At 50.9% G+C, this 23062-nt stretch overlaps 1 protein-coding gene across 3 annotated transcripts in view; it reads left to right on the top strand.

Annotated features, from left to right (window-relative positions):
• Positions 1-18734, top strand: part of DNAJC5 (DnaJ heat shock protein family (Hsp40) member C5) — a 28876-nt gene extending 10142 nt beyond the window's left edge. Inside the window, exons 2-6 of one of the 3 annotated variants that reach the window (XR_006271754.1) lie at positions 12636-12752; positions 13524-13737; positions 14373-14544; positions 14628-14700; positions 14949-14996. Coding sequence is in view for 2 of the 3 variants with exons in the window: in XM_043480408.1 (XP_043336343.1) it covers positions 12646-12752; positions 13524-13737; positions 14373-14544; positions 14949-15052 (597 nt within the window). In the remaining variant the exon portion in view is untranslated. Of the gene's footprint in view, positions 1-4951; positions 5008-12635; positions 12753-13523; positions 13738-14372; positions 14545-14627; positions 14701-14948 lie in introns of all 3 variants that reach the window. The other 2 variants (XM_043480408.1, XM_043480406.1) reach the window with 2 other exon arrangements.
• The last annotated feature ends 4328 nt before the right edge of the window (positions 18735-23062 follow it).

Raw genomic sequence — 23062 nt, 5'->3', positions numbered from 1 at the left:
GTGTCTCAGCTTTAGTATTTTTGTTTTCAGTGAAGTTTTTCTTCTGAGGGTCAGGCCCCGAGTGTGGGGGCAAAGCAGCTGTCCCTGAAGTGCTGTCTGGTGGTCCCTGGCGTCCCCTGACAGACCCTTGCTCCTGCTGTCCTGACTCGAGCCGCAGCATCCTTGTCGTCCTGCCCAGTGTAGTGTGCTCCTGTCCCCGGTGGCAGACTTTGTCCTGCACGGTCATCTTACAACCTGAAGGGTATTGGCCTCTATTCCCTCCTCCTCCCTGTGACTTTTCTTTGTCCATTTACCTTTATGTTGTCAAGGCAGACATTTGCATCGTGTTTTGTAACCATAAAGTTGTTGGTTTGTAAGTTTACTGTTGAAAATCCATGTTATTCCCACTTGTGGAAACATTGTTTAAGCAGAGCCTGGTCCCTGCCCTGATGACTTTTCCTCTGAGAGCAGTGCCTCTCTCCCCCCAGATTCCTAGCAGCCATTCTTACACTGTTAGCCTGTTTCTTAGCTCCTCTGTGTTCAGATTGCCCATGATATGATGTGTTATTTTTGTGGCCTGGAACTTGCCTCTGGGCACTCCGTCCTCCTGCCCCTGGCAACACAATGGCTTTCCAGGCTGCTTGTCCAGCCACACTTCTGGGATGACCAGTGGTGGGTGGGGAGGCGGCAGTGCCCATGGCAGCCCTAGAAACTGCATCTCAGAGGAGCAGAGACAGTGAGTGGCCCGCTATGGCCTTGCACCACTGCCTCCCCCGGGGGATCATAGAGCACACCTGTCTGCACACCGGGAGGTGTTACTCTGGGGATTACCTGCTCAAGGCTTTTTTTTTTTTTTTTTTTTTGGCTGTGCTGGGTCTTTGTTGCTGTGCAGGCTTTTCTCTGGTTATGGCTAGAGAAGGCTACTCTTGTGCGTGGGCTTCTTCCTGTAGTGGCTTTTCTTGTTGTGGAGCACGGGCTCTAGGGCTTCAGTAGTTGTGGCACACAGGCTTAGCTGCTCTGAGGTATGTGGGCTTTTCCTGGATCAGGGATCCAACCTGTGTCTCCTGCATTGATAGGTGGATTCTTTACCACTGAGCTACCAGGGAAGCCTGGCCCTGCTCTTTTTTAAAGACAATTGTTTTAGAGCCACCAGGAAAGGCATTCTCAAGGCTTTTAAATCTACCTTGTTTTCATAGTAGGTGTTTGTGTTAAAACATGATTGTTTTAATTATTATGTAATGGTATGTGTAGAAGTAACAAAGAATTTGTAGCTCTTGTAGAAATTTTTGAACCTCAGGTAATTTTGAAGGTTTTTGAATACAGTATACTTGGAATGAAACCTAATAGAGAGTGTCCCCACCCCCCGTCCCAAGACCTCTCAGAGAGAAATGCTGGTGCACCTGCTGGGCCCAGGGTGAGATGGGCCGTTCTTCAGGGCTTCTGGGACTGACTGGCATCACTTGGACGAGCGGAGCTGGTCTGTCTCGCCCAGGTTAACTCCAGATGGAGAGGTTACCTGTGAGCAAGGCGACAGAGCTTTAGAGTGCAGTGTAGGAGAAGTCACTGTTGGTTAGGGGATGGAAAAGGATTTATTTAACAAAAATGGGGGAAAATAGATTGATACATTTACAGAGATTTGATATATTCAGTTACATAAAAATTAAGAGGGAATTTCCTGGTGGTCCTCTGGTTAGGGCTCCGCACCTCCACTGCCTGGGGTGAGGATTCAGTCCTTGGTCGGGGAACCAAGATCCCACATGCCACGGCCAGAAAATAAAAAGTGAGAGATATGTTACAGGATAACGTGCAAACAGGTAACATTACTGAATGGTTCGTGTAGGAATGGGTAAGGTGAGCAGTCTTACAACTTTTACCACAATTGATAAATGTGTGAACTTGAATTCATGATAAATAAAAAGAGAGGGGTGGGAATTGGGAACCCTGGGGTGCCCACCACTGTGGGGTGTGGTCGGCCCTTCTCTCAGACCCTAAAGTCCCACTTGTAGGTACACACCCTGCAATAGTTCTTCCTTACCTGTTTTTGGTGAAGGACCAGATTATATTTTTTGTAATTTCCAATGTGTTACAGGCTGATATTTCTTGTGAACTACAACAAAAATGACTAGCTAGAGGAATAAGTTGCAAACCAAACAAGAAATCCAAGTCCAGATTTTTTTTTTTAATTTTTAAAAATAAACACACAGTAAAATGGACCTTTTCTTGATGTACGGTTGTCTTGAGTTTTATTTTATTTTTATAGTTTATTTATTTATTTTTGGTTGTGCTGGGTCTTTGTTGCTGCACGGGCTTTCTCTAGCTGCAGTGATCAGGGGCTGTTCTGTAGTTGCAATGTGCAGGCTTCTAATTGCGGTGGCGTCTTTAGTTATGGTGCACAGGCCCAGTTGCTCCATGCCATGTGGGATCTTCCCAGATCAGGGACCAAACCCATGTCTGCAGCAGGTGGACTCTTAATCACTGAGCCATGAGGGAGTTTTGATCCATAGAGAGTTTTGTGACCATCACCCTACTCAGGGTGTGGACCATGCTCATCTGTAGCCTCCCCGGCGTCCACTGTTCTCTCTATAGACATAGCTTTGTCTTTTCGAGAATATCATGTTGGTGGCATCGCAGAGAGTACAGTGTCACCGAGAACGCTCTTTGTCGTATGGCAGGTGCTGCATTCCTTTCTGCTGCCCAGTGATGTCCATGGTGTTCATCTTCCAGTTTGTTACCCTTTCACAGGGATGTATGTGTTGTTCTGGGTTTAGTTACTATAAATATTCATGTACACGTTTTCTGTGTGAACATCAGTTCCCGTTTCTCTTAAACGCTTAGGAGTGGGATTGCTGGGTCATGTGAAAGCCTATTTTTACCTTTATAGGAAACTTGCAAAGTCTCTTCCAGAGCGGCTGCCCCATTTCCTGTGCTGCCAGTAGTGTTCGAGTCTAGCCTCTGTCACCCTCACCAGCCCTCGGTGTTGTTGGGTTATTTTTAATCTCTCTTGATAGGTGTGTGTGTGTAAGTGTGTGTGTGTGAAGTGACTAAGTCACTTCAGTCGTGTCTGACTCTTTGCAACCCTGTGGACTGTAGCTTTCCAGATTCTTCTGTTGGTGGGATTCTCCAGGCAAGATTACTGGAGTGGGTTGCCATGCCCTCCTTCAGGGGATCTTCCCGACCCAGGAATCCAGCCCGCGTCTCTTATGTCTGCTGCATTGACAGGTGGATTCTTTACTGCTAACACCACCTAGGAAGCCCTGATAGGTGTATGATGGTACCCCATTGTAGTTTTAATGCATTTCCCAAATGGATAGAGAGGGTGTCTCCTCCTGTAGTTAACCTGCTGCTCTTCTGACAGTTGGGGAGTCTTGCTGTCGTGACCTGAGCCAGCAGGGCATCACCCTGTGCCTGGTGCTGCCCTAGGGAGACCTGCTGGCAGGAATTGTTCAGCAGGTTGAGAACCCAGTAATAGCAAGACCTGGGAATGGCCGGGCATCCTCCAGTAGAGGAATGGGTTGATAAGTTGTGGTTTGCCCCCAAATGGGATTTGTCCAGTACTGGGAATGCGTGAATTATAACTACATTTAACAAAAACAAGTCACAGAAGGCTGCATATACCGTATCAAGACCGTATTTTAAAACTCAAAGAATTAAAACTAAATAGTTTTTAGGGAGAAATTATGAGCTAAATTTCTTTAAGCAAGAGATTGTAATGAACGTTGCTTCAGGCTACAGTATATGGGGAGAATGCAGGACGTTTCAGTTACTGGTGATTTTCTAGGTTTTAAATTGAAAGGTGAGATGGTGGTGGTTTTTTTTTCACAATACATCATGGCTTCTATGTGGCATATCTTCCTTTCTGTGTATCATAAAACATCTAAAACAGAACCAAAATAGCCTTCCTTTTAAGATGTTTTCACATCTGTTCTTTCAAAGTATTGCTTTTTCCTCCAGTAGTAGGTTGAATTCAATAACGACACCTCATGAACAGTCAGCACTTGCTGAGATCACACGTGGGGATCAGGAGTGTATGCCCTTCTCCCCTGAAGATGTTTATGTTTTCCCAGAGCTTGGTTGTGGCTGTGAGGATGGGGCTTTTTGTCCATTCACTTGTTCTGTTCACTGCTACCTCCCCAGCTTTGAGAGCAGGTGCTTCATAAACATTTGTTGAACAAACGAACAACACAGACATATGCTCAAGACCCAGGACGGCTCCAGAGGACTCAGTAGGCTCTGCTGCACATTGTGCGGGTGCCAGGACAGGCTTCCGGGACCTGGGTGTCACTGCAGGGTTGGGAATCTAAGGAGAGGCTCCACGTAGGAGGGGGCAGGGCATTAGAAGACCCTGGGTGCTCAGGGTTAGCAGAACGTGTTGTTAGGCTATAAGGCCCGGTGGGTGCAGTGGCAGGAAGAGGCTGGTGTCAGGCTGGGCCTGTGTCCAGAAGGGCCTTATGGGACAGGCCGGGGGCTGGGCTCTGACACTGCAGCCCCTGAGCTGGTGGGGAGGACCTGAGCGGGATGTAACAGGAGCAGAGCCACGCTTCACACACCATCCTGGTGACAGCTTGGGAGGACTGGATGTAGCCTCCAGAAAGCCTTACCAGACCCTGCCACTTGGGGTTGATGAGCTTGGACTAACTAGAACGCTAACTTTTGAAAAGTGTGTGAAAATGGTGAGAAATTTGCATTTAATAGTTTTTATGCTTGGACAACATTTATTCCATTAAAACATCTGTTCAAATCATGTTCATAGCAGCTGTTTTTTTCTTAAAGGGCCAGACAGTATTTTCAGCTTTCTGGTGACAGTGTCTGCTGAGAGTAGCCACAGAATGGAATGACAGGCACTTGGATGTTTTTCTGTGTCTCCATGAAAGTTGTGAAAACAAGCACCTGCTCTGGCAGATTGGAGACCTTCATGTTTCATTCAGTTTTCTGGTACTGTCTAATTTATGTTGAGTCACCTTTCTTACTGCAGGTAAAAGTTGACCACAGCAAGAGGCACACATCTCAGCCGGATCTCAGTGAGTCTGGGTGTGTACACTTGTGAGATCACAACAGATTGTTTTTCCTGTTCTTAATTTTTGTATAAATGGAGTCATTTTGTATGTAGCTTGTTTGTGTAACACATTGTGTTTGAGATTTTATTGCTTGTGTCAGTATGTCCTCCTTTTTTACTGATGAGTAGTGTTCTGTATAGATTAGACCAGAAATGATCATTTCCCCTGTTGATGGGCATGTGTGTGGTTTACTTTTCTTAGAGCTGATGTTGTCCACTTCACACAAGACATCCCCTCTGCCCCACCCCACTGCTCCTCTGTGCAAAGGGCCACATAAACCCCACCAGCCAAGCCTGAGAATTCTGCTCCCAACAGTCCTGTGTGGTGGTGGTGGTGTTTTTTTTTTTAACAAAAAGGAAAAAATATCATCTATTCCCGAAATGGGAAGCCTGTGGCCTTTGTTCCTTCTAAAGATACTGGTTTCTCTCTGGTGGTGTTTGCCCTCTGTCCAAGTAGCTCTCACTGGTGTTTCTTGTATTTTAGGTTTTGTTATGGGTTTTGTCATGGGTTCTCTTAGTCTCTGTTGGAAAATGTTTTCATTTCAGCCTTTGCTTCTGAGTGATGTTTTTGCTGGAAACAGAATTCTGGCCTGACAGGTGTTTCATCTCTGCACCTTCACTTTGGGTGCCACTGCCTTCTGGTTCCTGTGACCTCCGGTGAGGAGAGTTGAGATCATGGCCCACTGCTCTGTAACATGTCCGTTTACTCTTGAGCTCTGGTTTTCAGCAATATAACTAGTGGGTCTTGGCATGTTCTCTCCATATTAATTTGTGCTCTGCAGCCAGGGGATCTTACAGTGGGCCTGTGTTGCCTGTTCCTCTCACACTGCTCCAGGGCATCTGAGCTCATCTGCCTCAGCCACCGCTCCCTGCCCAGCCCCCAGTGTGCATGTGAATACTTTTGAACCCTGTGATCCTGGAGAAGGGTAAATACCCTTTGCCCCTCGAGACAGATGTGTGTCCTGTGAGCAGAGTCCCTGTCATTGGCACCCAAGCAGAGCGCATTGGAATTGGTCTTTGTCAGTTGGGCATAGGGCTACACTGTTGCTGTGCCAGAGTCCATACCCACCAAGGTGATGGAAGGGACTTCTTCCTCTGGGCCAGTTTGTACTTCGTCTCAGGGGAGAAGCTTGTAAAGGAGGGGTCTCACTTCCCTGTCCTTTGGTAGACACTGCAGCTGGTGATTGGGGGCAGGTGTGTGGTGCTGAACTGTGGCTTTTTTTGACATGCCCATCCTCTGCCCATCCAAATGCCTGGTACCCTGAACATGCTGAGCGAGTGGCGTCTGGAGCTTGGGAGACCTGAAAACAGTCACATGCTCCCAGCTGGGGTGCTGTGCCCCCTGGGAGTCCTGGGACTGCATGGTGACAGTGGCATTGGATTTGTCTTGTTGGTTTAAATTTTCCCGCTTGCCGGCTGGTGGCTTTCCAGGCAAGTTGCCAGAGCTGACAGTGCGTAAACCATGATTGGAAGTAAGCAGGCAGGATGGCAGTGAGCACTGTAGATGGTTTCTGTAAAAAATGCTGTCACCTAGTCCACAGCTTTTCCAGCAATTTTTTGTGGGAGTAGGGGTGGGGATGCAATGCTCTTGCTGCTGTCTGGCCTAATTGCTTCGTGTTGTGACGAATTTCTTTGAATTTCACTGTCTCAATTGGAAATGCATATTCATAATGTTTCTTGCCCACGTCTTCGTTTTGCATTTATGCCAAGTTAACTTTGAGGACTAAAAAAGAGTCACAGCGACTACGCCTACACTTGCTCACAGCACACAAATGTAAGCCCATTCACAAAACCCAACTTCCCTAAAATGACTCTCAAGAGAGCCATGACTTGACCCCTGGGGCAAGAGGTATGCCTGTTGCTGTCCTTAGATCTGGTATCTGGGTGCACACTTGTGCCCGTTCTCTTAGACACAGTGTGTTTTCATGCCTCAGAGGCAGAAACTTGCAACATGATGGTGGAGACTGTAGATTTCAGGCCCATAAGACAAGTATTTACTGTCTGGCCCTTTACAAAAAAGCTCGCATGCCAGCTCTAGAGTGATGATAATCCTTTGACAAATAGCACTGAGCAAGCCTTGATGTTCAAGTCTATTCTGACTTTTACTGTACCCAGCTCGCTCTTTTCTGGTGTTTGACTACTTGGCTGAGACAATTAAATTAAGCTTGAGCTGTCCAGACTGATTGCTGTGCTGTCAGTGATTTTATTCAAATATAAGGTTGTCCAGTCCCTTACTCTCATTGTTTGTGATGCCAACTCTAATGATTCAAAATTGAGTTGGAGGGAGTCCATGTAAGGACGTTCTTGGGTTCTTAGGAGGATTTGCGGTTGACTGGACCCTGGTTGTCAGAATTCTTCATTTACGGCCCTTTGATTGGCTCACAGCCAAAAACACATCCCCAAATGGATAGCTTGCTCTTGAGCGCGGATCAGAAAGGGCACTGTAGGGACTGTTGGAGCCTTGCTTATTGTTAGCACACAGAGACAGGCCCACACCCCTAGGGCTGAAGGCCCTGAGGACCGAGAAGGCTGAGTGCTCAGTGCGCACGTCAGCCCGGCACGCGGAAGTTGTGTGTCCTGGAAGTGAGTCATGACAGGCGCCTCAAGTTCGTGCAGTGCAGAAAAGCCTACAGAAGAACATGATTTCAAAAAACAATAGTATGGGAATAGTGGTAGACAACGAAGTCTTTTATTTTTTAAAGTATTTATTTACTTTTTATTTTTGGCTATGCTGGGTCTTCATGGCTGTGCATGGGCTTTTTCTAGTTGTGGTGCGCAAGGGCTACTCTTCTTATCAGAGCACAGGCTCTAGACACACGGGCTTCAGTCATTGTGGCTCTTGGTCTCTAGAGTGAGGGCTCAATAGCTGCGGCTCACCGGTTTAGTTGCTCCACAGTATGTAGAATCTGCCCGGATCAGGGATTAAACCTGTGTCCCCTGCATTGGCAGGTGGATTCCCATACATTGTACCCACTGGGAAAGTCCAGGAAGAAATATTTTAACCTCTGCTCCCTGGTGCTTCTGAGAAACAACCAGATCACCAGACACATTCTGAAGATATTCACATCGTCTTTTAAGCAGAAGTGTTTGTTCCAGTTTTCCTTGAATTTGGCAAATGAGATGGAGGTGATACCAATGAAATTGCTGCTCCCTCAGCTTTACCCAGGGGCAACCATGGGGCTGCCGCACTGTATCCTCACCCACCATGCGGTCCAGGAGGTTCACAGTAGGCCTGTTGCTGCTCCTCAGTTGGGTTCTTGCATTTCTGTGCATTTGTCACTTGCCTGCAGACCTGTCCCCCTGGCTTCCTATCTTGACTGGCTGGGTTTTATCACCAACTCGTTTTTTTGGAAGCTCTTGGTTCCTAACAGTCTTGATCTGTGTGAGCATGAGCCTGCTCTTCTGTGGGGAGAACCTGCCTGGTGGTGCCAGTGTCTACTCTGAAGGTCCTGCCCTGCCCCAACACACTCTGGTGCCGAGCATCACAGGGGTTCCAGCTCCCGGTTGGGGAGGGGAAGCTGTGGGTACCAGGGACTCAGAACGTGGAACCTGGTTTTAAATCCCTGGGTTTGAAGAGATGTGGTTTTTTTTTTTTTAATAATATTTTTATTTAATTATTTATTTGGCTGGGTTTCAAGAGGTGTATTTATTATTAAACAAATATTGGCCTTTAAAATTTGGATATAGTTGCTGGCAGTTCATTGAAGTTAAGAAATCTAATTCTAAGGTTTTAAAAGTCAGTGGTCGGTCTGTATGTGTGAAGAGGCAGGTGATGAACCACAGAGACTGGCTTACCCTGACTAATCCACATGTGTGTTGTGTTTCCTTGGGGTGGTTTTGTCGTAGACCAGGAAATGCTGCCACTTGGTGCAGGAACATGGAGGTCTCAGGCATAAGTGGTGCTGGGGAGTCTTAGAAGCTAAAGTTTCACAGGGAGTTCTTGTCAGTCACATTAAGTAGCTGGCACCTCTTAAAACTCAACACTCAAAAAACTATCATGGCATCCGGTCCCATCACTTCATGGCAAATGGAAAAAAATGAAAACAGTGACAGACTTTATTTTCTTGGGCTCCAAAATCACTGTGAATGGTGACTGCAACCATGAAATTAAAAGATGCTTGCTTCTTGGAAGAAAAGCTGTGACAAACCTAGATGGCATATTCAAAAGCAGAGACATCACTTTGCCAACAAAGATCTGTCTGGTCAAAGCTATGGTTTTTCTAATAGTTATGTATGGATGTGAGAGTTGGACCATAAAGAAGGCTGAGCACTGAAGAATTGACGCTTTCCAATTGCAGTGCTGGAGAAGACTTTTGAGAGTCCCTTGGACAGCAGGGAGAGCAAACCAGTCAATCCTAAAAGAAATCAACCCTGAATATTCATTGGGAAGACTGATGCTGAAACTGAAGCTGCAATACTTTGGCTACCTGATGTGAACAGCCAACTCATTGGAAAAGACCCTAATGCTGGGAAAGATCAAGGGCAGGAAGAGAGGGAGGCGACTGAGGACGAGATGGTTGGATGGCATCACCAATACAATGAACATGAGTTTTAGCAAACTCCGGGAGATGGTGAAGGACAGGGAATCCTGGTGTGCTGCAGTCCATGGGGTCACAGAGTTGGACACGATTTAATGACTGAACAACAACACAGTTGATGATATAGTTAACTTCTATGGAGCAGATACAAAAGTATCAGTTATTGATATTTTTCTGTGGGTAGGCTGTAAAAGGGTTATGCAATAGGAACTGAGTAACTGATAATAAGAAGTAATTTGTCGAAGTTGTATTTTCTAGAACAGTTACTCAGGACCAAAAAAATTACTTAGCAAAGTAGTAAATAAACTTGACACAGTCATGTTACTTCTGCTGTAGAGTAAATTGTTAGTAATGGAGACTTGACGAGAATATGCTGTCATCAACGTCATTGAGGGTCCTGAGCTCCCTGCAGGCCCTGCCCTGGTAGTGGGGAGGTATGTCCTTTTTTCTAATCCAGGTGAGGAGGTAAACGCCGAGTGCTGCAGTGACCTGGCCACGTCGACAGCTGGAAGCTGTTAGAACTGGGCTTACCCTGGTTCCAGAGCCCATCAGCTCTGGGGTGGCAGTGAGGCTCGACAGTGACACACCGACATCACAGCGTTCTCTGTGCCCTTTGGTTTGGCTTGGGTCCTGACTTCACCTCTGTGCTTCTGTCTGTGCCTCTGACAGTTGTCGTTGTGCCTGGGGGAGCCCGGCTCCTGAGGAACCCAGTCTGGAGGGAGTTCGCGTGCTTGTGTCCTGGTTGTGATCAGAAGTGACCCTTCTCTGAAGCAGCTGCCGCCACTCTTCTTACCACATGTTTTCCTTTTCCTTTTTCTTGATTTCCTTCCTCATTTTGCTGAAATGCTGTCCAGATCGTTGGTTCGTTCAGGATACACAGGCTGTGCTTTTCCCGAACTCCTGCATTTAAACATTTTTCTGATTTACATCTTGTTGATGATGGACTCCTGGGACAAGACTCCTTTCTCCTTAGAACTGGAAGCATGTTTTTTGGGGGGAAGTTCTCAGTGCCCAGGATGTGGACGTTTGACCTTGCTCAGCAGGGCTGCAGTTTGCACACTTGTGTTTTCTGTCAGCACTAATTTTGTTTTCGGTTGACTATTTCTTTCTCAGTTGGCTGTATTCTTTGCCTTTCAAATTCCCATTAAATGGAGTTTCCCGTTTTCTATTTTCCATATGCTGGTTCTCTCCTCATGCTCCTTGAATCGTGCCTCCTCTGTGCTCTGGTCTCCAGCCGTTACAGGCAGTTGTGCCCTCTGCTTTGTTGACAGCTTCCCTGCTCAGATGGTGATTTCCGGAGCCTGCGTTCTTTCTGTGCTCCTTGTGGTCATAGCTTGCTGTAATTTCAGTCTCTGAGGACAGTATAACTGTTTGGGGGCAGTTTTAGGTTTACACAAAAATTGAGTAGACTGTTCAGAGAGTTGCCTTGTACTTCCTGCTCCCAGTCCCAGTTTTTTGGCATTGAGGGGTACATTGTTTAGAGTGATGGTCTAACATTGATACAGATTAACTCAAATCCACAGTTTACAACAGGGCTCACTCTTGGTGTTGCACATTCTTCCAGTTCTGACAAATGTATGATGATGTGTGTGTAGCATTGTGGTATCAGAATAGTTTCACTGCTGTAAAAACCCTCTGTGCTCTGACTGTTTATCGTCCCTGCCCCCAGCCCCTGGCAAACACCAGTCTTTCTACTGTCTCCATAGGTTTGTCTTCTCCAGAGTGTTAGAGTGGTAGAATCCTACAGTGTGTGTGTATCTCTTTCTGATTGACTTCTTTCACTGAGTTAAACGCATTTAGGCTCCTCCGTGTCTTTTCATGGTTTGGTAGCTCGTTTCAGTCAGTGCTAAGTAATACTCCACCATCTGGATGTACCACAGTTTTTTATCCATCACCAGCTGAAGTTGCTTCTGAGTTTTGGCAACTATGATTTATATATACCAACTTATTTTTAAGTAGTAGCTTATAATCACACAGAGATTATAACATCAGTAATGAATTTAGAAATTATGTCTGTCCTCTTTTCTTTGAACTGCATGTTATTTCAAAGTGTATTGTTTTAATAGTAAACACCGAGGGTTTCCTGGATACTTCCCTTTTGGGTCTCTAATCTGTTCGTGTTGGGGACACACTGTATATGATTTCAGTCCATTTAATTTTTTTTTTTTTTTAAATTTTGACTGTGCTGGGTCTTCGTTGCTGCACACAGACTACTCTCTAGTTGCGGTGCACAGGCTTCTTATTGCAGTGGCTTCTCTTGTAGCAGAGCACAAGCTTTAAGCTGCAGCTCAGCCGTCGTGGCGCATGGGCTTAGTTGCTCCACAGCATGTGAAATCCTCCCAGACCAGAGATTGAACTGTGTCCCCTACATGAGCAGGCAGATTCTTTACTGCTGAGCCACCAAGGAAGCCCTCTGTCCATTTAGATTTTTGGAAGCTTGTTTTAAGGCCCATCATGTAAAAGTGTAAGTTCTATGGATGTGGGTGTCATACAGGTAATTGGGTAATGTTGGTTGATAGTGTTCTTCAGATTGTTGGCATTTTTCCTAACTTTGTATTTGTTTCTGTTCTGTCAGTTTCTGAGAAAGGGGTGTTAAGATTTTTGTGAGTGTGAAATTGTCTGCTTCTCCCCTTATTTGTCAAAATTTGCCTTATGTATTTTGAGACCCTGTTTTTAAAGTGTGTCTCTTGCATTTTTATCCATTTGACAGTGTCTTTGTTTTACTGGAGGTTTTCATCTGTAGAGTTTCCTTTTCATTTTTCTTGCAGCTTTCTAGCTAGGCCCCCTTATGTCTTTACCTAGAGGTTGCTCAAGGGATTGTGGTAAACACACTTAAATTTAATAGCCTGCTTAGGGTGACAATATTGTAGCAGTCAGAAACTGCCCTTTACCCTAATGTGGGACCACTCGTCACTTCTTTCTGCTGTAGACGAATGTGTTATGTTTGTGTATGTTGTGACCCCACAAAGCGCTGTAATTTTTGCCTAAAATAGAGTCAAGCCTGTCCCTCGGCACTGGGGATTTTAACCTGCGCTGTCTGCTGTTTCCCTGCGCTCTCCTTGTAGACAGCGTGCCATGGCAGACCAGAGACAGCGCTCGCTCTCTACCTCTGGGGAGTCCCTGTATCATGTGCTGGGGCTGGACAAGAACGCAACCTCGGATGACATCAAGAAGTCCTACCGGTAGGAGGCCTCCTCCCCAGCAGCTCCTGCATGGCTGTCTTACATCTCCCTGCTTCCCTGGCCTACTTGCAGGGTCACAGTAGCAGTTCTCTTGCATCTCATGAGTGTTACCTTAATGCTTTCTGGGCAACAGAAAACAGCCCCCTGTATTAAAAAAAAAGGAAAAACCACAGCCCCTTACATAAATAAATTAAAAAAAACAAAACTAAAGAGCTCCTTGCGAGTCATTTGAACTCCCTGCCCTGGAGCAGAGACCTGGCGGGCAGGTCGAGTGTGCTGAGCTGTGACTGTGGGTTATTCTCCACACCCTGGGGAAGGGGGAGCCTTCCCTCTGAGCTTGCCCCACCCCCATCCTGTGCAGTGTCTCTAAGACACTGTCATTGATGCAACCACCTGACACAGTCCTTTATGGTCTCCCTTATCTCTTTATCAGACACATTTAAAAAGCCTTTGCTCCCTGTCCCTGCCCTTGCCTCCATTTGACAGATGTTCGATGAGCGTCCGGGACACTAGAGGGCAGCAGCGGGGTTGGCAGCTCCTGGGGGAGATCAGAGCAGGCCCGCTCAGGCCAGCTGCTTGCAGGTCGGCTCCCACAGGGCACCTGCCTCTATGTGGATGGCTCTGGACAATTGCAGAAATTTCTGTTGACCCTGGCGTTCTTGAGTTCTGTGGAAATAAAGGGAGCTAGTGACGGGTAGATGTGTCTCTGCTAGCCCTCCGTCCAGTGGGTGAATACAAAATGCATGACCAGCAGATGGTTTTGGTTTGCAGGAAGCTGGCCTTGAAATACCACCCTGACAAGAACCCTGATAACCCGGAGGCTGCGGACAAGTTTAAGGAGATCAACAACGCCCACGCCATCTTGACGGACGCCACGAAAAGAAACATCTACGACAAGTACGGCTCACTGGGGCTCTACGTGGCCGAGCAGTTCGGGGAGGAGAACGTGAACACCTACTTTGTGCTCTCCAGCTGGTGGGCCAAGGTGAGGCTGCGATTCCCACACTCGCATCCTGGAGGGTGGGTCTAGGCATGTGGCAGGCTCCTCATCCCTGTGTATACAGGCAAAGGTCACATCCCAGCAGCTTTCGCAGGCCTCGTGGCCTGCCTGCAGCTGACCTGTATGCACAGAGCAGGGCCTGTGCTGAGGGGTGGCATCCACAGCATTTTCTTTTATGAGTTGCTGTAATAGAAACAGGAAACAAACTTTTGTCATCACAATGTGGAGAGATTTGTTTTTGTGATTGAGAAGATGTGTTTGAAATGTCTAGCTTGAGAAACTTGAAAAGATAGTATTGTTTTATCTGTTAACATTACTTGGCTTCCTGATTTTATTCAAAGCATCTGCCGTGTAAGGCCCGAGAACGTGGCTCACTGCTGGGCACTGCGCTGTTGGAAGCCAATCTGGCAGCTGCCAGTCCCCCTTCCCACCTCCCCCCCTTCAGAATTTACTCTTCCTTATGCAGCTGGTCTTTTTTCTGCCTTTCCTGTCTTAATGTTCTTTATTCTTCTTGATCTGGGGAAGAACCCACTGTTGGTTGAGGACCCCTCTATAGCTGGGGTGGGTGGGGGTGAGGGCCAGGCCCCGGCTTCCTAACAGCCCTGTCCCCCTCCCCCCAGGCCCTGTTCATCTTCTGTGGGCTCCTCACTTGCTGCTACTGCTGCTGCTGCCTCTGCTGCTGCTTCAACTGCTGCTGTGGCAAGTGCAAGCCCAAGGCGCCGGAGGGTGAAGAGACCGAGTTCTATGTGTCCCCTGAGGACCTGGAGGCGCAGCTGCAGTCCGACGAGAGGGGTGAGTGCGCCCACCGCCCGGGTGGCGCGCGAGGGGCGGGGCCGGAGCGGGCCCTGAACGTGTCGCCCTGTCTCGTCAAACAGGAGGGCACTGACACTGTGCGGGAGTGTTTGTGGTGGCAGCGGGACGGTTGAGGTGTGAACGTGGACACTGGAGGTAAAGCAGGCTCGGAGGGCTGTCCCCGCCGCGGACTGTGGTGGCCGAGTAGGCGGGGAGGGCCGAGGGCCGAGGCCACTGAGGAAGGTTGTGTGGGGCAGAGGTCCAGGCAGCCTCACCTTTCCGAGTGCTTGTCCTACGACCTCTGACCCCAGTTGAGCCACCAGGCGGCCAAGCGTGTCACACAGTGTCGGGGGCCGTGAAGCTCACTGGCCTGACCTCACACCATGTGCGTCGCTTGCTTGCAGAGGCCGCAGACACGCCGATCGTCATCCAGCCAGCATCTGCCACGGAGACCACCCAGCTCACGGCTGACTCCCACCCCAGCTACCACACTGACGGGTTCAACTAAGTCCAGGATCAGTCAGCACCCGGCCACTCAACCTTAGAATCATGAACTGTAGTCACAGAGATGGCGTGGGAGCCGCCCTGGCCCCAGGAGGGCCGCGCCGACCCGCCTCTGTGCCCGCCCATCCACCCCCGACACATGAAGTGCGTAGCATGCAGTATTTAAAGCAGTTTAGCTACGGTCTTCTTCATCTTCTGTTGTTTCCTTTTTTAATAGCATGTATGGGTTATGTCCATGTCTGTCTGTGTTGTGGGCGTGTTGCAGCCAGACCGCATTCACCAGACGTGGGGCTGCCTCAGGACTCTCAGGCAGGTTGACGTGGCGGGTGGATGGCCCTTGTGGTCCCCCATGGCCAGGTGGGCTCAGGCAGGATGGGCACTCCGTTTCCTGTTTTCATGGGGGCCTGAGGCAGGTGCTGCCTGATGGAAGCTGTGGGGTCTGCTCCCTGCCCTGTCTGCCTACCTTGTGGCCACAGGCAGAGCCTCTGGACTCACTTGACAGGAAGGCACTGGGCCTGACTCCCAGTCCCGGGGTGTTGCCCTGTGGTACTCATGCTCACCTTGTCTGCTTCGCCTCATGGCAGGTATTCCCGTATCTGACCTGAGGCCCCTGTGCTTCGAGTGTGCTCCCTACCCGGATGGACCGTCCCTGCAGCCTTCATGCTTCCCTTCCCTGCACTGCCCTCCACATTCCTTCAGGCCCACCTGGCCTTTTCGTAATCCTTTCTTGGACTTCCAAGAACCACAGATGGTATCAGTGGCCCAATTAGTGGTAGTCATAGGGGCTGAGTCCAGGCTGCCGGTGGTGAGTGGGCTGCATAGCCCTCCTGCTTCCCGCCCCCCCCCCCCCAACCCACTTTCCTCCACCTGCTCCCTTTGGCCATTGTGGATGGTTTTGGCAGTTAGAGACGTCAAGCTTATGGAGGAAGGACCAGCTGGACCAAAGGCACGCTCCGGGCAGAGAGTCAGTCCCCAGGAGGCCTCGGTGCCCTTGGCTCATTCACCTGCAGCCAGACCACAGAAGCTCTCTCACCTCTGTCTCAGCACCACCACCTATGGACTGTCGGAAGCCAGTCTGTCTTGTCTGTGTCCAGCCCTGGGGATAGTCCACCACTGTGAGGACTTGGAGACGTGCTTGTGCTGGGCCTGTGTCAGACCTGCACCTCCAGACCTGTGTGGCCCAAGCAGGCCTGCCTGGTTTCTGCAGAATGAACCTAGTGACCACTGGACGACTCCTCAGTGTCCAGTGGGGGAGGCTGTGGGCAGGGGCTGCACGTGAGGACGTCAGACGCACCAGGACACCCTCCCAGAGCCACTGTCCCCCACCCCACCTGCCCACCCATAGCCCCAGCTCACTTGCTGTGCTGTGCTCTGCAATCACCAGGTCCAGAGGCACGTAATGGTACTGTTTTATTTGGGGTTTTGCCTGTGAAAATGGTCATGAAGACGTTCAGTGAGAGTTGAGATAAATGCACTGGTATTAAATTAGAAATAACCTGCTAAAATCAGACTTCTTAAAAGAACAAGGAATCGGTTATTTGACCTGTCCTGGACCAGGGAGGAGGCTGGTCGTTGGTGCCAGCCCCAGGCAGACAGAAAGAATTCAGCTTGAGAGCAGGCCCTAGTCAGCCATCCTGTTTCTGGAAATAGCCTAGGAAATGAGTTGTTTTTCTCCAGAATGGCCAAAAAACAAGTTCAAAGCTTGGACTCCAGCAGGCAGGCAGCCACCCCTTCTGCAGTGGCTGTATTGTTGCTTTGTGGGTGGAAAGTTCCAAGACCCACCCCACACACGTCAGGGTGAGCCCCTTGTCAGGTGTGTCTCAGTTCCGAATCTTACTGCTCATCTGCTAGAAACATGATGATCCCCTGGAGACCAGGGTGCCGTGGAAAAGGGGCAGGTCTGCAAGTTTGTTGAACCCAGTCTCCCACAGAATTGCAAAAACCTAATAAATCATGATGACAATGACAACAGTTCTCCTGGTGATGGTAACGATTGCATGAGGCCCAAGTCCCCAAGGAGCCAGCACCTGCTGGGTCTAGACCATGCCCCCTCACCTGACCCTGACTCAGACCCTCCTGTGTCCACTTTGTTGATCTGGAAGCAGAAAAAGTCTTCTCGGCACCTTCAGACGCTCCCCCTGACTGGAGACCTAGGCCCCTGGCTGTGTTTCCCTGTTTCCTGTGGCCCGTGTTTCCCTGGTGAGCAGGGTGTTGTGTCTGGAGCATCCCCTGTTCGTGTGTTCAGAGGGGACGACCCTCTGCCTGCTGTGGTGGTAAAGCAGAAGTGCTGTGGCTAGTGTGGGGTGCCCTGAGGTGTCCTGCAGGGGCATGGGAGTGGCTGAGGGGTGGTCAGAGGCTGGTGGCCTGTAGATTTCTGTTTCCGCTTGGTGACGTGGTCTCTTGTCTTCCTTGGATGTTATTCTGTTTTCAAACTGCTTCAGACGTTACCGCTCGTTTGTGAGCCTTCCTGCTTCTCTGATCAGTCGAGCAGCCAGCACCACGAGGAACCCACTAGGGAACATGGACATGGCGCTCCTGCTCCGGGTGGGGCGGAGGACCTGTTCCAGGGGAGATGGGCAGCCTCCCTGGCACCTGGTGTGAGACCTTCAGTGAGTGGGTGGGTGCCCAGAGCCTGGGGGCCCTGTCTACCCTTCCCTGGCTCTTAGCAAGCCCTGCCAGGGACACAGCTTACTTGCGGGGTGTGGTGAAGGGGTGTGAAAAGTGACTGATCTCATTCCTTTCCCAGTATTCTGAGCTGTGAACCCATGTGACACAGGACTCCTGTTCTGCTCTTTTGGTTGTGACTCCTTCTCCTGTGGAATTGGCAAAAGCTACATTTTAACTGTCCTTTCAAGCACGGTTGGCGTCGTCTCTGCTGTAGGTGTGGGCAGTGTGTGTACATATGTGTATATGTATATATCACCCAGCAGCGTGACTGCTGCCGTCCAGGGCGAAGCGACAGTACAATAAACGTTGGCTCCAAAACTGCCTCTGGTTTCTTAAACGATCAGTGGGCAGGAGCAGGGGTCTGGGCAAGCTGGCCCGCTGTGCACAGAAGGAAACCCCGACCCTGCTGTGTCCTGGGATAGGTGTGGGTGGCAGGCCAGGTGTCAGTCTCTTGGGGTGGGGGACAGGGCTGCCTTCCCATCCCTGGGGACTCACCTGACCCCCGAGGTGAGTGTAACCCCTCCCTCCTTTGAAACATTAAAACCCATTTTGTAGGCATCAGATACAACCAATGACAAAGCCGCATTCCAAGCGGTCTCTGTCCTGACCCCAGATCCACCCAGAGGGTCCCTGTGAGGTAGGAGATAGATGGGCTCCAGCTTGCACATTTACTCTCCTACATCACCTGGGGGAAGAGGCTGGGCCTGGGTCCTGTGCGCAGCAACTTCTGGTCGATTTTGTCTCCTTGGAGATGGGATGGTGTTTCGGGTGGGCAAGGGAAGCAGTTTACACTGAAACCTGTATACATTGTGGTTAGAAGCTAAATGCAGGTGCATGGACCACAGTCGTCCGTGTGCTGGTGTGTGTCCTGCTGCTGGGGTCCGACCTCTGTCCTGAGCCCGTGCACACACCTGGGGCTGGGCTGGGGGGTCACGGAGGTTTCCCATGGTGATGGTCTCTATGTCTGAATGTTGACCTATAATAAAGATTACTTGTAAAAAATAAATGTTTTCACTGCAGACCAGGTGTGTGTCTTATTTAATGATCCCTGCATAATCCTATTTTGGGGGGAGTCTTACACTCGGGGGGCAGCTGACCTCCTTGACCCTCCTGAGGTTGACGGCAGGGAGAGAGGGGCAGGTGACACCGTGTGCCCCACCAGGCACCCCTGGACACAGTACAGGCAGCTGCCTTTGTGCCTGTCTCCTCACTCCAAGATAAGCATCCAGTCTTGGGCTCTTGCAGGAGGCTCCATCTCTGCCCTGTGGTGTGCTTGTCTGGGTATTCAGGTCCACCATGTGTGCCTTCTCACATCAGGATGGCTCAGGCCCTGGGGACCCTGGCATTAGGTGGGAGAGGCCACCCTAACCCACATGGCTCCTGGGTCTGACTCCCTAGCCCTACAGCACGGTAGGGGGCAGCTGCCTCCAGAAACACCAGTCTTGGGGCTGCAGGTGCCACCTTCCACATCCCAGGGGGTATTGGCCCTTCTTGGCTGTGCTTCTCAGGTGGGGGTGCTGGTCTTCCTTCTGTGTCTTTGGTCTTAGCGAAGAGCAAGGCAGAAGTGATTTGAAAAAAATTAAAACATAAAGATAATATAACACCTTGAAGCACTATTTGGACATAACAAACATGAAGTAATTTAATTTACATTTTCCACAAAAAGATATGACAGGGACTTCCCTGGTGGGCCAGTGGAATTTTTAAAAATTCTGTCAAAAAGGATTTCCTTGGTGGCACAGTGGATAAGAATCCACATGCCAAAGTAGAGGACACGGGTTCAGTCCATGGTCCAGGAAGATTTCACATGCCACTCAGCTACTAAGACTGGGTGCCACAACTGAAGCCCGCACACCGTGGAGCCTGCACTACGAAACTACTGTGCCTGAGTGCTGCAACTACTGAAACCTGTGTGCCTGGAGCCTGTGCTCCACACGAGAAGCCACTGCAATGAGAAGCCCATGCACCTCAATAAAGAGCAGCCCCCACCCACCACAACTAGAGAGAGCCTGTGCAAAGCAAGGGAGATCCAGAACAGCCAAAAATTAAAGGGAAAACATAATAAAGACCCCTTTGTACTTCTCTCCCGGGGGTCCAGAGGTGGCCACTAGGCACTTAAGCCCACTTCGATTTATGGTTTTAAACCCTGCCTACTAGTGTCAGGGTAGCTGAAGTTCCAACACTTTGGCCACCTGATACAAAGATATGACTCACTGGGAAAGACCCTGATACTAGGGAAACACAGGGCAAGAGGAGAAGGAAGTGATGAGGATGAGATGGTTGGATGGCGTCACTGACTCAATAAACATATGAGTTTGAGCAAACTCGGGGATAGTGATGGACAGAGAAGGTGCTGCAGTTCATGTGGTGGCAAAGAATCAGACACGACTTAGCTACTTACTGAACAACCAGTATCAGCATCTATAAAATGTACCACTGATTTCAAAGATTTACATAAATTGTACAGCACTAAATCACTGTGAGTGTTCATTCAATGTAGGTGTTTTGTTTTTTTTTTTTTAAATCCATGTGGCTACATCTAGTTGTGGTTATTTTAATTTCTATACAGCATATATCATATGAATCAACCTCAAGTGGTTGGTAGTCGTGTCACTTGAGGACACAGGTGATTTTAGTTCCTGGCTGATAAAGCAGAGCTGCGCTGCCCTGGCCAGGGACTACCACTGGGCAGGGTCTGGAAACTTCCCCGTGATTGGTGGCCCCAAATGCCCTGCACATCCACAGAGAGGAAGGGCCCTTCCTATCTCCCTGAGAGCCTTAGCATCCTCAGACGTTTTTCCTCATTTTCAGTATTTTCTACCTGAGATACTGACAGAAACAGGACGTGACAACACGAAACCAATGTTTAATGATGGGCATTTAGAGTGGTGGGCAACGGGACCTCCGCCCCTCCTGGCCCTTGTTTAGGAGGACTGAGGGCCCCGGGCGTGGATGAAGTCCTCCGGTGCCCTTTGCTCTTCTGTGCCCAGTCCTAGGACCCTGGGCTCTTAGCAGAAGTCGCGGTCGCAGCGTGTGGGTACGGTCTTAGGTACACCTCCAGCCTCCCTTCCCTGTCCTATCTCTCACACCCCCGGGAAGTACCGAGAGGCAGCCCCGCCCAGCAGGCGTCTGGCGTGTGGGGCGTGGCCACGAGGAGGGGCGGGTCTGCCACGGGGATGTGGGCGGTGGCGGCGGCTCACGTCTCCCCACCCGCTCCGGTCAGACCTGGCGCAGGTGATCTGCGTCCAGGTAGGTTGACCGCGGGGCCGTATAGCGTGGGCTCCCCTGCGCTGGCTCCCAGGCAGCCCGCCCCCTCCCTCGCCTACGTTGCCTTCGACGTCACCGCGTGAAGCGCTTTATTCCAGGAACCCAAGCGGCAGCCGCAGACGAAGGCCCCGCGGCGGGCCAGCGGTTCCGGGAGTTCTCCTGGTTCAAGGGAAACCCGGCAACAACTCGGTAAGACGCGACCCGGAGGGGAGCGCGGGCCACGTGGGCGCCGGACGCGCCCGCAGTCACCTGCCCTGTTGGAGTAGCGTCTCCCGTGTCGGTCGGGCTCGGGGCCCCGAGGACCCCTCGCGGCCCATCCCGGCGGGAAGACTCCATCGCTATGCGGTAACCCCTGTCCCTGGCGCGACCGGTCACCCATCCTCTCCAAGTCCTGAGGACTGGGCTTCCACGGTCTCAGGGAGGCCCCCTGCTCAGGCTCCCCAGAACTTCGGGGGGCCCCGAGGCAGCACCCGCGGCGCCCTGGACCGCGGCTCCTTCCAGTCCTGTCCGCTCTCTTTCCGTCCGGGAGCGCAGTCCCCAGCAGGCCGGTTCCTGGATACTCGGCTCGCGCTGGGACTAGGGGGCGTGGTGGCGGTTGGGGAGGGTCCAAGCCAGCGCCAGGCCCACCCCGACACGTGACGCCGGGGCGGTTCTCGGCCCGCAGTTGGAAGCCAGCCTCGCCCGGGAACTAGGCCCACCCACCTGTCCGCCGCCCCAGCGGATGTATCCTCACTCTGCTCGCCAGGGTTCCCAACTCGGGCCCTCCTCGGGGTCACACACCTGGGAACCCCGCGAACACCGTTGCTAGTTGCCCTTTTCTCACCCTTCTAAGCACAGCTAAAACCCACCTGCTGCCCCCTGCCCGGTTCTTTCAGAAGTGAATCCACGGCCCCCTCCCTTCCTGCCCCCGCCCCAGCTCTCAGCTTGACCTTGGAGGGTCTGGAAGTCTCCCAGCACGGAGCAGCCTGCCCTGCAACGTCTCTGGCTGCCTCGTGCAGGGGCTTAGCCCTGAAACATGCACAAAGGACACTTCCTGGGACTCACCCTGGGGCACTTAGGTCTGCATCGAGCCAAAGCCGGGACACTGGCATCTGGCGGTTTCTTCTTGACTCCTGGTGTCCCAGCTGAGAACTGAGACACTCTGATGGGTGGAGTCCTTCCCCAGACAGTACCCACCCTTCTGCTGGAGTCCATGTGCCCCTTGCTGCTGCTGGGGAGGGGACGGCACCTCGCGGGCTGACGAACCTGAGATTGTCCCTAGATGCTCACCATTCTCAGGTTGGACAGTCCTGAAGGCACTGCCCAGGCGGCTGACGGGGCTTCCGCGGGCACAGTACTCTTTGGGGTTCCTCACCCTGTGTCCCAGGAGCCTCTGGACAAGTGAGGGAGGGGCTCGGGGTCTGTCCTGGCCCAGGCTCTGAGGGTCTCTCCAGGCTGCAGGCCCACCCTCAGCTACTCCCCAGGTTCATCCCCCACCCCCTGGCCTATGCTGGGCCCACAGCAGCCCAAGTGCCCAGAGAGCTACACAAGGGGCCACTCATCAGTCCCAGCTGGCACACAGCCGGAGAGGTTTGCCTGGGGGTGGGCTTCTCTGGCCCCAGCAGCACCACCCAGCTTCTCCCCATGCTGGAAGCCCCCAGTGGTTCCAGTCCTGTACCTTGAACTCTGGTGCTGTTTCTGGGACTGGGAGGCTCCCTGAGACTGGAGGAATTTCCCCTTTCTCCCAGCGGCACCCCAAAGACCCTTTATCAGGGCTGTTTGGAAGGTAACCACTTCTGCCACCCCTTGGGGTCCTGGAAGGATGTGGCCCAAGAACCCCCCTAAGTTGTGACCTTGTCTCCGGGAGATGTCTCTGGTGAGGGACCCTCAGTCTGAGGGGGTGGGGCTTGGTCCTAGGACATACTGACTCTGGAGAAGTGGGAGGAAGCTGTCCCACGCACAAGCTGGTGGCTGAGTGGGGTGGGGGCCCTGAGCTACATCTCACACATGTGTGTCTGGGGCCATGTGTTCTTTGCACACGCATGAGCAGGTTTGGCTTTAATATCTTCCCTGGAAGCTGGTTAGCCTCTAGCTGGACTCG

Source organism: Cervus canadensis, chromosome 10, assembly GCF_019320065.1.
Source record: "Cervus canadensis isolate Bull #8, Minnesota chromosome 10, ASM1932006v1, whole genome shotgun sequence".
In the NCBI taxonomy this organism is placed as follows: domain Eukaryota; kingdom Metazoa; phylum Chordata; class Mammalia; order Artiodactyla; family Cervidae; genus Cervus; species Cervus canadensis.
The sequence above is the reverse complement of the archived record's forward strand: the minus strand, read 5'-3'. Positions and strand labels throughout refer to the sequence as shown.